The sequence below is a fragment of the Triticum urartu genome, chromosome 2A (assembly GCF_056163025.1).
Source record: "Triticum urartu cultivar PI428250 chromosome 2A, HENAU_Tu73, whole genome shotgun sequence".
Taxonomy (NCBI): domain Eukaryota; kingdom Viridiplantae; phylum Streptophyta; class Magnoliopsida; order Poales; family Poaceae; genus Triticum; species Triticum urartu.
The window spans coordinates 674,600,623-674,614,202 of NC_141874.1; the positions used below are offsets into that span (position 1 = coordinate 674,600,623).

At 46.9% G+C, this 13,580-nt stretch overlaps 1 protein-coding gene across 1 annotated transcript; it reads left to right on the forward strand.

Annotated features, from left to right (window-relative positions):
* The first annotated feature begins 8,688 nt into the window (after positions 1-8,688).
* Positions 8,689-11,410, forward strand: LOC125537806 (RNA-binding (RRM/RBD/RNP motifs) family protein). The gene is made up of 5 exons (XM_048701115.2): positions 8,689-9,104; positions 9,202-9,300; positions 9,989-10,264; positions 10,748-10,978; positions 11,084-11,410. Exons 1-4 carry the CDS (start codon positions 8,775-8,777, stop codon positions 10,901-10,903), a joined length of 861 nt encoding a protein of 286 aa, XP_048557072.2. The 5' UTR covers positions 8,689-8,774; the 3' UTR covers positions 10,904-10,978; positions 11,084-11,410.
* Positions 11,411-13,580: the final 2,170 nt, after the last annotated feature.

The following is a 13,580-nucleotide window of genomic DNA, read 5'->3' on the forward strand; positions in this document are numbered from 1 at the left end:
TTCCTCTTCTTCTTCTTCCTCTTGCCCGTTTCCTTCTATCATCAGTGAATGCTTGAATTGACTGCAATGCAGGGAGACCTGTGACAGTGAGCGCCTGAGAGGGTGCTGTGCCGGTGCTAGAAAAATCTCTGCGGATTTGGAGGAGACGGAGGCGAGGCAGTGGGAGCACTGTGGCACCGTCAGCTGCACGAAGCCGGCCGGCCTGCCGTTCGCCTAACTTGCTTGACCCGCCATCCATGAAAGCTGCCGGGCGATGCCGACGTTGTCGCCATCGTCGTCGCCGGACCGGTTCGCCCGTCCGTTGCGCCCCGCCCATACGGGAGAGCCAGGAACCCTCTGCCCGGCCCAACCCCCGCCCGCCATTCAACGCGGGCGGCAGGGCTGCCGCCCCTCTGTGCCCCCGTCTGTGGCAGTAGCAATGAATACGGCTGGATCGGCCGATCTAGGGTTGAGATGGGCCGTACGAAAATGCCAATGATGCTGTACTACGTGTACTGGCAGGGCCACGTGCTTCAAGCTCGGAGATACTATCTCGTCTCCCGTCTAGGGAAAGGTCGGTCTAGCAGGAGAGAGGACGGCGCCGGCCGGGGCGGATGCGGTGCATGCGGGCCGTCCGTTTTCTCTTGGCATGTGTGCGGCACGGCGCGCCACACGACGGCGGTGCGTGGGGCTCGCTCGCTCGCTCGCTCGCTCTGGATCTAGCTCCCGTACGTGTGGGCCACCCTCCTCGTCCCCGACCTAGATCGATCCAACGCTCTTGTTTCTCCACTGTACACAGGTGGTACAGGCGCTGGTCTATGGGCGAATCATGGCCGGAAGGGCGACCCTGGCCGTGCTGCGCCGTGGCGCATGCAGGCACGCACGCGCCGCGCACTCGCGGCGACGCCTGGGAAATTGAAAATGTGGCGATCCCGCCGCCCCACGCGTGCCTGACGTTGCCACTCCCGCCCACCACTCACCGATCACCGCCCCGCCGCGCGTGCCCGTAGCACGCACGCACGCACGCGCTCCGCCCCTCTCGTCTCGCCGGCGGTCCGTCCATGCGCGCCGTCCACAGCGGCGTGGGCTTGCCGGGCGTCTTCATCGGACGGCCGCTTTTTAGGGTAGCAAATCCAGTCGTCTGCGGCGGCGGTCACCGTGGGGTTAGGTCAGGATCTGCGCTCGCACGCGCGGTCCACCCACGGGCGTGGATTGGGTCTGGATTCCTCTCTCACGCCCGGATATTTCTCGAGTTGCCATTGGCTTTTTCCACGGCGAAAGCAACATGGCCGCCGTCCTCGCTCCGTTTCTCTACCATACGAAACCGCTCGGCGCACGCGCGGCCTCGTACCGGATTCCCGTGACCTCGCCGCTGACACATGGACCCCAGGACGACGTTTACGTCCAGTGAAACGAGATTACTCACGCTTTTCCAAAGCAGCAACGAGTCATCGGCACACCACTGCCTGCCGGTGCTCATGTGTTCGACTGTTGTGAATGGTTTCAACCAGCTTTTGGGGGTGCATTTCCTCCTCCTTTACTACTTTGTGACGGGGCTGGATCGGCGAGCGAGTGAGTGGGTGGGTGGACTGCCGCCGGGGCTCACGGTCACCATTGCATCTGCATCGTGTGTGACAGTAGTATTATATATCCCCACATGAAGGCGAATAAAATCCAATATGAGTCTAGTTAGTGGCGACGGTCAGTTCAGTCCCACTCCTTGGTGGGCACGCCTCTTTCGATCAGATAAGTTCGGACGAAGACCCAACGACACGATTTCATCCATGATTCATCCACACGATTAACAATAACCAAGAAAAAAGGCGGTCGATCCCGCCCAATCTCAGTGACGGAGAGGGCCATGTGCGTACAAATCAACGAACTGTTTCCCTAAACTCCTATCTGAACCCCTTTTATTTCGGGCAACGCCTTTTGCTTCCGCAAGTGGCCCGTCGGGTCTCTTTCCTCCCAGCAGCAGGACTCGCACGGCACGGGCGGGTTTTTCCTCGCTAGCTCTGAAGTCCAGCGGAGAAAAATTCAGAAAGTCTGTGACTTTGGCCGTTTGGGGGCGGCAAGTGGTGCTTGGTTCAAAAAGGGGACGCTGAAAGGTTCGGGCCAGGTCCCAGGAATCCGGAGGGGGCGTCAGCAGGTTCCTTCCTTCGGAAACCAGCAAAGACGGACGGAAATAATGCGCCGGCCCTACGCAATTAGGCATGAATCAGACGGGAAAAACATCATCGGCTGCGTTCTTATCATGTGGTTATCAGGCGGTTCAGGACGGGAGCAAACTGTGCGTGTGCAGTTCTTGTGCACTAGCATCTGCATAGTGCTAGTATACGTACTAGCTCACTGACTCCACGGCACGGGTCACGTCTTGACCTGTGACTTCTGTGAATCATATGAGTGGGGCGGCACCGTGTTGCTTTGGGCGGGGCACTGTGTCATGTGGGCTTGCTTGCTTCCGGTCCGTCTCTGGAGATATTCGTCCGGCATTGGATCTTGTTGACCTCCTTGCCGGTCTGCCCCCGACGGGCCCTGCACGCTCCCACCATTACAGCATCTCCAGCCGTTCGTCCCAGGACGCCGAAAAAACACCAACTGGGGCTGAGCCGGCGTTTACTTTCAGCATGGACGCGATTGCGTTCTTCGTTGTCGTTCCTAAATCGGCACAAACTCGACGATTAGATACGAATTTGGCACAAACTCAGCGAATTTTCATTCAAATTTAAACATAAAAAAATAAAAAACAAACAAACTACGCCTAGCCCTATTACGCTGCGGCCGCCGTCCGCTTTCTACACGCCGAGGAGCCTGTAAAGCTGTGTGTAGTCGCCGCCTTGCGCCCCGCCGGAGCTGCTGTCGTCCCTGCTGCACCCCTGACCAAGGTCGCCGACGCGCGGGGGGTTGGACGGCCCGGGCGCGTCCTCCTCGTCGCTGTCGAGGACGACGACGACGCCCTCCTCGCGTCCGTGGTGCCGGGCCTTGATCTCCTCGTAGGGTGCGGACGGGCACGCCCCACCATTCGCGCCGCCCGTCAGCGTTGAGGCGGCCGTGGGAAGGTCGGCTTTTATAGCCGAAGCGGGATGGTGAGAACCTGCATGCCGGGTGACGCGTGGCGAGAGCGGGCGGGACGTGCGTCGCAACGCCTTCACTGCACCGCCCGTGAGGCATTAATGAAGGCTGACCAGCGCGGTAGTGCGGCAGCCTTGGCATTGATTCCCGTGGAAACCGGAGCAATGAGGACGACGAAGCGGCGTGTCGCTGACTTGGCGGGTCCATTCCCGTTTGCACCAAAATCAGTTCCTCCGACGTCCCCCAACGCACTGGATTCAGTATGGGTCCGCCGACGCCAGTTTCAGCCCAAACCAGGGGAAAACGGGTTCTTGAAAACACGACTGGACCATTTTTTGAGCGCAGGTGTTAAAAAGCGGTCTGGGGAGTTTGTCGGGGACGCAGCTGAAGATGGTGTTAGCATCACTCACTGACTGTGCGCTGAGAGTTGCCGCGAAGCACCGCCAGGAGTGTGCGGTGTTACTGTGAGCGTGTGAGTTGGTAAACCTTGCGTGCTTTAGCTCTGATGGTAGAGAATGAGACGCTGACAGGAAAAAAGAAATGCAGCGGGCAGTTTTCCCCATGCCGTGTTAAGTTCTCGAGAGGCTTTGCAAGATGACTGGATGAGATGAACTCCCTTTTGGCCGGCTCCCGGCCAAGATGGCTATCCGGTGTCGGCCGGGTAAAATAAGATAGTGCAATCTCGTGACCGCCGCAAGCAGGACTCCAGGAACTGTTCGATTTGCCTATGATATCCTACTCCTAGAAGGTGGTGCACTGAACCTAGAGGACTTCGTACGTTTGGATGCTAGCGAGTAGCATGCCCGAAATTTATTAGGGTTCGACGGTGACTCGTACGACGCCTTCGTGTCTCTAGTGCTACGCATCTGTGCCTTGCCATATCCGCCATTGCTGACCAGCCTCTCTCGCCATTACTCTATTCGAGAAAGAGCAATCTCGTTCGAATAGTCTGGCCAGTCTTTTTGTTGTTAGTGGAGAAATAGTCCAACCTAGTGATCGTCATGTCATCTCATAAACAAAACGAGCGGTTGTAAATGTTGTACCGAGGGAGGAACCATCTCGTTCGAAGTCAACTCGATTTTTTTTCGTTCTGAGGGGAGAGATGTGTAAATGCCAAATGGAGACATAATGTGTGTGTGTGCGTGTGTGTGTAAATTTTCAAATCAAAACGATAGATTGGGAGCTACAATTTTTTTTTGACTTTTTAGCACATGCACTATTTTTTTCTCAAAGTCCAAGATTTTGTTTTTCATTATGCAGCTCGCAATTTAATGTATTTTATCCTCAGATGTTTACACACATACATATTACATCCTAGCATACATGTATATTTTTTTCAGAATTTTTTTAAATGATTTTTTAATTTTGAATTGTTCAAAATTAAGGCCTCCAAGGAGTTCGGTCTCCGAAATGCACTACTCAGAAAAAACTGGTCCAATCAATCAAAGTGATCGTGATGGCATTTCGTAAACAAAATTGAGTGGCATTGAAGCATAACACACACTTTGCTCTGGAAGGTGGGCTGCATCGCACGTTGCAACATGGGCCGGGCCCAAAGCATACCAGTAGCCACGAGCAACTGAGCAAGCGTCACTCGCACTCACTAATTTGAATGCTCATGAAATTGAAAAAAAATTATTCGCTCAGGAATTTGAAATTGTACATGTTTTTTAAATCATGAATTGTTAGAACAAAAAAGTACAAGCAAACAGGGAAATTATATATGAAAAAGGCTAGAGAAAACCAGATAAACCAATAAAAAGACCCTGCAAAAAAAACAATAAAAATGAGAAAACAATGAAAACCACTAGAAAATTATAGGAAACCAGTATAAAACGGAGAAAATAAAGTAAACCCAATGACATATACCTAAACCCGTTAAGAAGTATCCCAAAACTAGCCCCCAACCACCTAGAGGGACCTCCTATTTAGCGCGCTACATGCTAGTGAACGAGCCAGCACACACGCCCGTCCTCGGGAAAATATCTGGTGCTCCGGGAGCACCTAAGCCTAGGTGCTCCCTTGCGAGCTCGGCCGTTGGATCTCAGATCCAAGAGCTCTTGTGAAATGATTAACATTTTTGCAAAAAAGCCCTCGTAGAATCTAAAAAATGTGTGCAAGTACAGCAGCTCCTCGTATGTCGTTGGATCTGAGATCTAAGGACCCAGAAGTCCGTATCATGGGAGCACCTATGCTCCCTATCACAGGATACTCTCTTACCCGTCCCCTGCGTGCCCTTTTGGTCTGGCCGATATGAGGGGTGGGATGCCCCTTATTTCCCTTTGCTTTCTCTTTGTTTTGTAAATTAATTTGGGATATAAAAAAACTTCCAAATTTCAATTGATTTTTGAAAAAAAATGTTCAAGAAATCATAGAATATTCGTGGATCCAATGTCAATGTTTGCAATTTTGAAACAAAAGTTTGCATATTCAAAAAAATCTTCATGATTTTGAAAAAAATGTTTGTGTGTTTGAACAAATGTTCACGAATTAAAAAAATGTTGGTCGATTCATTATAATGTTAACGGGTTTCAAAATAATCTTCACCAATATGTAAAAAATGTTCATGGTTTAGGAAAATGCAACAAATTTGTAAAAAAAGTATTCATGATTTCATAAAAATGTTTGAAAATTATAAAAATCTTCAAGATTCCAAAAAAGTTCAAAAATCTAAAATAATGTTTGCAAAGTGAAAAAAAAAATGAAAAACTAATAATAGAAACAGAAAAGAATTGTTTTTAAAACGAACATGAAAAAATAACAAAAAAGTAGAAAACAGAAAGAGAAAGAAAAGTAACCTAAAATAAAAAGCAAGAAAAACCCAAATAAAAAAACAAAATAAGAAAAGTCTAGTTAAGATTCTCCCAAAAACGAAAAAGCAGCTAGCTGGGTCAGCCCAAAGGGTGTACGTAGCCGAGGGGGGGGGCGCATGGTCGCTATTCAACAATCTACGTGCCATAGGATTGGTCCGCCCCCAACCTCCGAGTGTTTGTGTTCACAAAACCACTCATGGGCGTACCCACGAGAAACATATAACTTGTGAGCATTAAGCTTAGCTATTGTACAAGCCATAAACAACATTTGTGCTTTGCTCATGAGTGTGTTTCTAGCACAGACTGGGTTTTGCCACTCTAGCTTCTCATTTTCATTGGGGCTTACAATTCTCTTGAAATCACTAGTTAAGAGTTATCCCTTGCCAAGGTAATCTGCACCTTCCCAGGTATTGACAAGTGACGCACTGCATATTTGTCACTTGTCACAATTAGGATTTTTTTCTAGATTCGTTTATCTAAAATATTTTATTTCTTGAATCATGTGTCCAAATACCAAACCATTTTCACCATGGGATTTCTCACATCGAGATATTCAAAACTTGATCCTAGTTAATATGTTTCAAAGATGTTTTTTCACCAAAAAAAATAGAAACGTGAAAAAACTAAAAATTGGAAAAAATAACAAAAAAATGAAAACCAAACCAGAAAAAAGAAGAAGAAAAAACCAGAGCCCGAAAACATGGTTGCGGTTTTCCCTTTTTGGAAACCATAGGTTGTGCTTCTCATAGAAGCATAAGGGGTGCTTTTCCTTTTTCAAGTAGAAGCACATCTATGTTTCTTACGAAAGCCAATATGTGCTTGCACGAGAAACACGATCGTGCTCTCGTGAAAACATATATATTTTGAAGAAGCACGGACGTGCTTCGCAAGAAAACACCATTCTTCCCTCCAAACCTAGAAAAATTAGGCAAAACTGAAAAACAGAAAAAGCACGAAAGAACTCATTAAAACACAAAAATGCATATAGAAAAAAAATTAAAAGAATGAAATCATGAGTGAGCACCCAGCACGTGAAACGTGGCGGCGGCTGGACGCACCACTTGACGTGCTCTTAGGCTACATAGCTCTCACGAAAGGTAACCATTGGTTAGTTGGTCTCAAATTCTCTTAGGTTCTACTTCATCCGTCCCATAATATCAGACGATTTTGAAGCCAAAATCATCCTTTACATGGCAGAGCATTATGGCTGAGCATTATGGCTGGGGTACACACGTTGAGACGTGGATATATTTGGAGGATTGGAGATGGTAAAAAGGTGAACATATGGGAGGACTCGTGGATTCCTCAAGCGCCAACGAAAAAAGTGTTAACTATCAGAGGTAGTAACTTAATATCCCGAGTTTGTGATCTCATTGATCCGGTGACTGGAGATTGGGATGTACAGTTGGTGAACCAAACGTTCAGGAATGTGGATGTTCAAAGGATTCTGGCTATACCCTTACCTTTACATGAAATGTCTGATTTTATTGCATGGAGCCCTATCAAGAATGGGCTTTTCTCAGTGCGATCAGCCTATCAAATTGAATGGAATTTTCAGTTTGGTGACCTGACTCAAGTTAATGCAGGCCCTTCATCACCTGATGAGAAATGGAATTTGATATGGAGCTTAGAATGCCTGGCAAAAATTAAAATCTTCATATGGCGAGTACTACATGCCGCTCTTCCATGTCGGGCAGTCCTAGCTTCTAAACACATGAAGGTTAAAATCCAATGCCCAGAATGCAGGTTGGAACCTGACAGTATACGCCACTTCTTGTTTGAATGTCCAAGATCAGTAGAGGTTTGGAGACAATTGGGGTTGTATGAGATAGTAAAGAAAAAGTGCATAAAATACAAGTCTGGAGAGGAAGTGATGCACGAGTTGTTGCATGTGGAAGATACAGAATTCTGTATCTCGGGGCTTCCAAAAAATGAGAGAGATGGTAGTCACCGCAGCTTGGTACCTGTGGTTCGAACATCGTAAAGTATACCATGGTGAAGAAATTCAAACATCCACTCGGATCGTCCTAGCTGTACGCGGACTAGCGGCAAATTCCAGTATCGCATGTTCACCAAAAGCCAAACTTCGGTCTGGAGGTTGGGAAAAGCCACCAAAGGGATACATAAAATTAAATGTTGATGCGGGGTTTGATCAAGATCTACTTGAAGGATCCGTGGGGGCAATCATTCGCGATCAGAGTGGACAATTCATTGCAGCGGCGAACGAAAAAATAGGCATTTGCTTTGATTCTTTCACAGCAGAGGCTATGACCGTCAGGTTTGAGCTGAACCTCGCAAGAACTGTCGGATGCAGCAGGATCGTGGTAAACTCGGATAGTTTGAAGATAGTAGAAGCCCTAAAAGACGGCAATTCTTCTTCAGTTGCATCTGCTATTATTGACGATTGCTTCTTCATGGCTTCTGATTTCAACCATGTTATTTATGATCATTATAATAGAGAGAGTAATAAAGTAGCCCATGAACTTGCTAGGCTAGTTAAGTTTTCCCCTCCTAGTTGTTGGTTGGGTTCAGCGCCTCCTGAGGTGCTTTCATTACTTATAAGTGATAACACTGTTCTCGTATCTGAATAAAGGAGGAGAAATTCTGTCAGAAAAATGTAAGACGATTTTGAACGGCGAAAGAAAGGCCAAAGAAAAGCAAAAAAAAAAGTCGGCCAGCATGGGCTGGAAAATCTCTTTTGTAAGCAGGCCTGATCAAGAGCGGCAAGCGGTGCCGCGACCAGAAACAAACGAACCATCGCCGTCGTCCCTTATCCCGCCAGCCGCGCTCGCTTATCCGAACACAAAACCAGGCGGAAAATTTCCAGTCCCCCTCCCTCCAATCCCAAACCCCGGGACACAAACCGCCCGCGTCGCAGCCTCCTCTCCTCCGCCTCCGGTGGGCGAAACAATGGCGCTCTCCCTCGCGCGCAGCCCGCACCCCGCCGCCGCGGCGGCCCTCCCGCTCCCCCGCATTCAGGGGCGCATTTCCCAGTACGCCCCGCTCCTCCACTCCCCTCTCCGCGCCTACCCCGGCCTCCGCCTCCGCCTCCCGGTCGCCGCCGTCGCGGCCTCCTCGCCCCCGGAGGCGCTGGCCGCCGAGCCCGCGGCCGCCGCGGAGGGGGACGAGGAGCTGGGGGAGACGCGGCGGAAGCTCTTCGTCGGCAACATGCCGTTTACCTTCTCCGCCGCGGAGACGGAGAAGCTCTTCGCCGAGTGCGGCGTCGTCAAGGACGTCGAGGTGACACACACACGATGCCACCACACGCTTAGTTGTTCAATCCTATGCTGCCGCGCGCGTTCTCTGACACGGGCTAGTTTTGTTTTGTTCCGCGAAGGTTATCAAGATGAAGGACGGGAGGAAGAGGGGGTTCGCGTTCGTCACCATGGCCACCGCCGAAGAGGCCGCCGCCGCAGCGGAGAAGTTCGACGGCCATGTGAGTCTATATGCTGCATATCAGTACACAAAACGTGGATGAATGCTGCCTTATATAAAAATGTGCTGAATGTTGTTTTGACCTGTGAATTGAAATTAAGATGACTTCGACCTTTGTTTCCATGTGTTTACTGCTATCACACATCCTTGGACCGGAAAAATCACTGTAAGTTTCTCAAGGTCAAGGGTGATGAGGCTAGAACTTGCGATTCGTGGAATATGCATGGACATGTTCACATTTGATGATTGCATTATATATTATTGTTGTAATGTTCTTACTGAATAGATGCCTTGAAATACATGGATGAGTTAAATAATGTTTGCAACTTTGTGAATATTGTTTCATACGGACAGAAAAGTTTACTATGATCTTTTTTGTTGAATGAAAAGAGTTTACTGCGATCTTACTTCATGTTTGAATTCAGCACAAAATACCAGTCTGCTGTCCAGTGTGTTACAGAGTTCAGCTGAGCTTATCTTAAAATACTGACATCTTGAGGTTCCCACAAAATAAGATGCTGGCATTCCCGGCAAAATTAATACTTCCTCTGTAACTTAATATAAGACGTATTTTGACACTGTCATGGACTCTAAAAACGTCTTATAAAAAGTTATGGAGGGAGTATATCTTAGCTTTGGGATTTTTTCATCAATCTCTTTGCTAAATTGTGCATCACAATCATTTGTAGGATGTCATGGGAAGGATCATCAAGGTGGAATTTTCAAAGAGTTTCAGAAAACCAGCTCCACCACCATCTCCGGACACCATTGTCGCGAAGTACAAGCTTTATGTTTCCAATCTTGCATGGAAAGCAAGGTCTGCTGATCTGAAGGAGTTCTTCTCACAGTTTAACCCAGTTTCTGCCAATATAGTCTTTGAAGATAGAAAATCAGCTGGGTATGGTTTTGTATCTTTTGGAACAAAAGAGGAAGCAGAGGCTGCTCTCACTGAACTCAATGGAAAGGTGAAATTTTGATGAACACTTAATTATCAGTTTTACAATTTAGCCAAGGACCGCGATCGATCATTCATAAATTAACTCTGCGGGATATTTAAACTGTCATGCTTGATGCACAGACTTGTTGTTATCTACAGTTAGAAATCTTTGCTAGTCTTATCTTCATTTATTTTTTACGAGCAATTAGCATGCCTCTTTTGGCTTACTTAAGTGTATTGTTCTTTTCCATATTGTGATTCATTTGTTGGAGTTGTACACTGGAGGATAAAATTGCTCTGGAGCAGCAGTGAAATGCTTTGCCAGATATCTATTTACGAAAAACATTACAAGGTCTCTTGCTTGAGTGACCAATTTCTTTTTACCGCAATGTTATATGATAAGACGAGTCTTCTGGCTTATTTCCTGTCATACTTATAAAATCAAATGGAAGAGATGTTACACTACAAGCACACAGTATGGTGTTTAAGTTTCTATTTCTTTGTTTGATAGGAACTTATGGAAAGGCCTGTTATCCTAAGATGGCGGGAGGATAAAGAAAGTGTGAAGGCTGATGGTGAAGTTGAAGGCTTGAAGGTTAATGATCAGGCAGAAGGTGTGACGGTTGATGACAGTGGTGTGGTTGAAGGTGAAGATAAACAGGAGTAGTCTAATAGTACTGTGCTGGGAGAAAGTTGCAGTAGCTTATTGATAAAAGTGCAGATGCGGAAACTCATTGTACAGGTAGAAGTTTTTTTTTATACTACTTGCTTCCTATCTAATGTATTTATCATTTCACTTAGTCATAGTATTTGGCAGAAATTCAGAAATGGTGCCTTTTTCTTGCAGATACAGAATAGAGGTGATAATTGTAATCGAAGACTTCAGCAAAGGTTTCTGTCATGATGCTGCTAAGAAAAATGGAAACAAAGGGCATTAGCCGTGATCAAGGTGAAACATCATCCTTGAGCATCTGGCTTCAGTATTTAATACGAGTCATGTGCTTATTGTAGTAATCAGTACTCATTTGTACTCCATTGTGACCATGAACTGTGTCGTTCCGAGATACTTGTAGTCTCCTGATTTTGGACCCAGTTCACTGTAATATCTCTTAGCTTGCTGATCAGCTTTCGGCAATGAGGCATTCTCAAGCTGCAACTTAATATTTTTCTGTTAGTTTCTCTCTTCTTTTTTCTGTCTAGAAGAGGAAACCCTCCTGATTTGAACCAGTTCCCCAGGTAAGGAAAACAGAAATAGGCAACCTCGGCTGTGTGCGTCCCTGATGCATTGGAATTCTTCCATTGTCTAGAAAGAGAAACACTGGCAACCAATGACATCAACATGGAATTGGACAACATCAAGGCATGTCAATGAAAATGAAATCCAGATATGAAGTAACTACTGGATCATGCTTTTACCAAAGCCACAGCTGATATTGTTCTTTCTGCCTCCTAATGGTACTAAATTTCGGGAATGGGAAACACATATGCCGCTTTTTTTTTGAATAAAAGGGGTCTCCTCCCGGTTTCACCATTTTTATTGATGAGACCAAACCGCAGAAACGCCAGTTAAACATCGTCCAGGCTATACCTGGGTGGCAAGGCAGGTTCCAAGTACTCAACGGAGTTCACAGCCAAACTTTATTACAAGAAGGGGGTAAATGCGGACTAACAGGGGAAGCATTCCTGATCAGCTCTACATCAATCACACATGGACCAATTGGTGCTTGAGATCAGGATTTAGCGACGCTTCTCATCAGTCACATTCACCTTGAAACTCGAGTCTTCCTTGACAAGATTATGCTATTCCTCTGTAAACCAATACTCCATCCGTCTCGAAATGTAAGACGTTTTTTGACACTATAATAGTGTCAAAAAACAGTCTTACATTTCGGGACGAAGGGAGTACTATATAAGATGGAGTACTTTCTTACAAACCTACCATGTTAGATGCTCTATCCTTTTGATGTAATACCAGCCATAGGTTTCCCTATAAGTTGCGACACTCATAATAGTAATCAATGAATCAAAATAAAAGGAAATCTGAAGCACTGACTAGTAAATTGAAACCCCTTGTGGAGCTCAAAAGAAAATACACTAAACTTCACTGGTTTTTTCAGTACATCGTAACTGAAGGATTATTAGTTTTCACTAATATATTTACAGTTGCGGTAGTCAGTAATAACTCAATTATAGTCATTAGGGTAAATTAGAACACCAAATAGTCAAGAACTTAAGATCTCAGTCCCATTGTTTGCTAATGATGTTTTCGTCTGCTTTGCTTCAGTGTAAGCCCAATAAAGGCAGCAAATTGCAAGCTGCATATACTAAAAAGCTTGCGCAATATGTTTTAAATCTTTACTCTGGACCTTGAGCTCCCTACGGACTGTTTTCAGACACTCAGGTGCTTGCAACTAACAATTACTCCCTCTAAAGAAATATAAAAGTTCAGAGTATATCTCAAGTTGTAGTATATCTTTTCCCCCTGGTGGCACTGTGCTGTAATGTTCTCCAAAGGAGGAACTCATCATTTGTAGTTACAACTATTGAGTAAGCCACTGTGCCAGTCTAATTTTTGCTATGTTTTCTAGTATCTCTCCAACAACTTTAGCATGCTAAGAGCATCTACAACCACGCATACCAAATCCGGCACCCGATATGTCCGTGGACGAGTCCCAGCCATGTACCTTATATCCGGTACCCTAAATCCATACTACTCATGCAACGTGAAACTAAACTACATAGATCATCAATGAAACAAATGGACATTAAACAAACAGACATAGAAATCGACATAATCCGTACATAGAAATCCACACACTCCAAACATCCAAAAGAGCACCACAGTTCAGCCGACGGGCATAGGCTAAACTAAACTTAATAAGAACAGAAATAAAGATGGAGAGAGGGCGAGCTTCTTCACCACTTCCTCGTTGGTCCTTTGCCCTTCCGGTCACTTGCACTGCTGTAGGCGTCTGTGTAGGCTTCAGCGGCAGGGGGAGGGGGTGGGGGGATCGCCGGAGCTGTCGGTGACGTCAGAGGAGGAGGAGCCGATGAAGCCGACCATTCTCCGGAAGGCGTGGTTCTGCTGCCACTTGAGATTTGCCGCTCTCGCATCTGCCTCCCCCTCTCTGCAGCCTCAAGCGCCGACTGCTCCAGACTTAGCCGGAGCACCTTCGTGTTTTTTCGACGGAGCTGGCGGGCGTTCGTCTCTGCCGTCATAAGTGAGTGGCGGTAGGCAGCCACAAGGAGCCGTTTGTCCTCATCAGGCACCACCGGCATCCCGCAACGGCAATGGAAGGACTGTGCGGTCGCCTCCAACGCCGCTTCCCTCTCCCTAGCCCGCC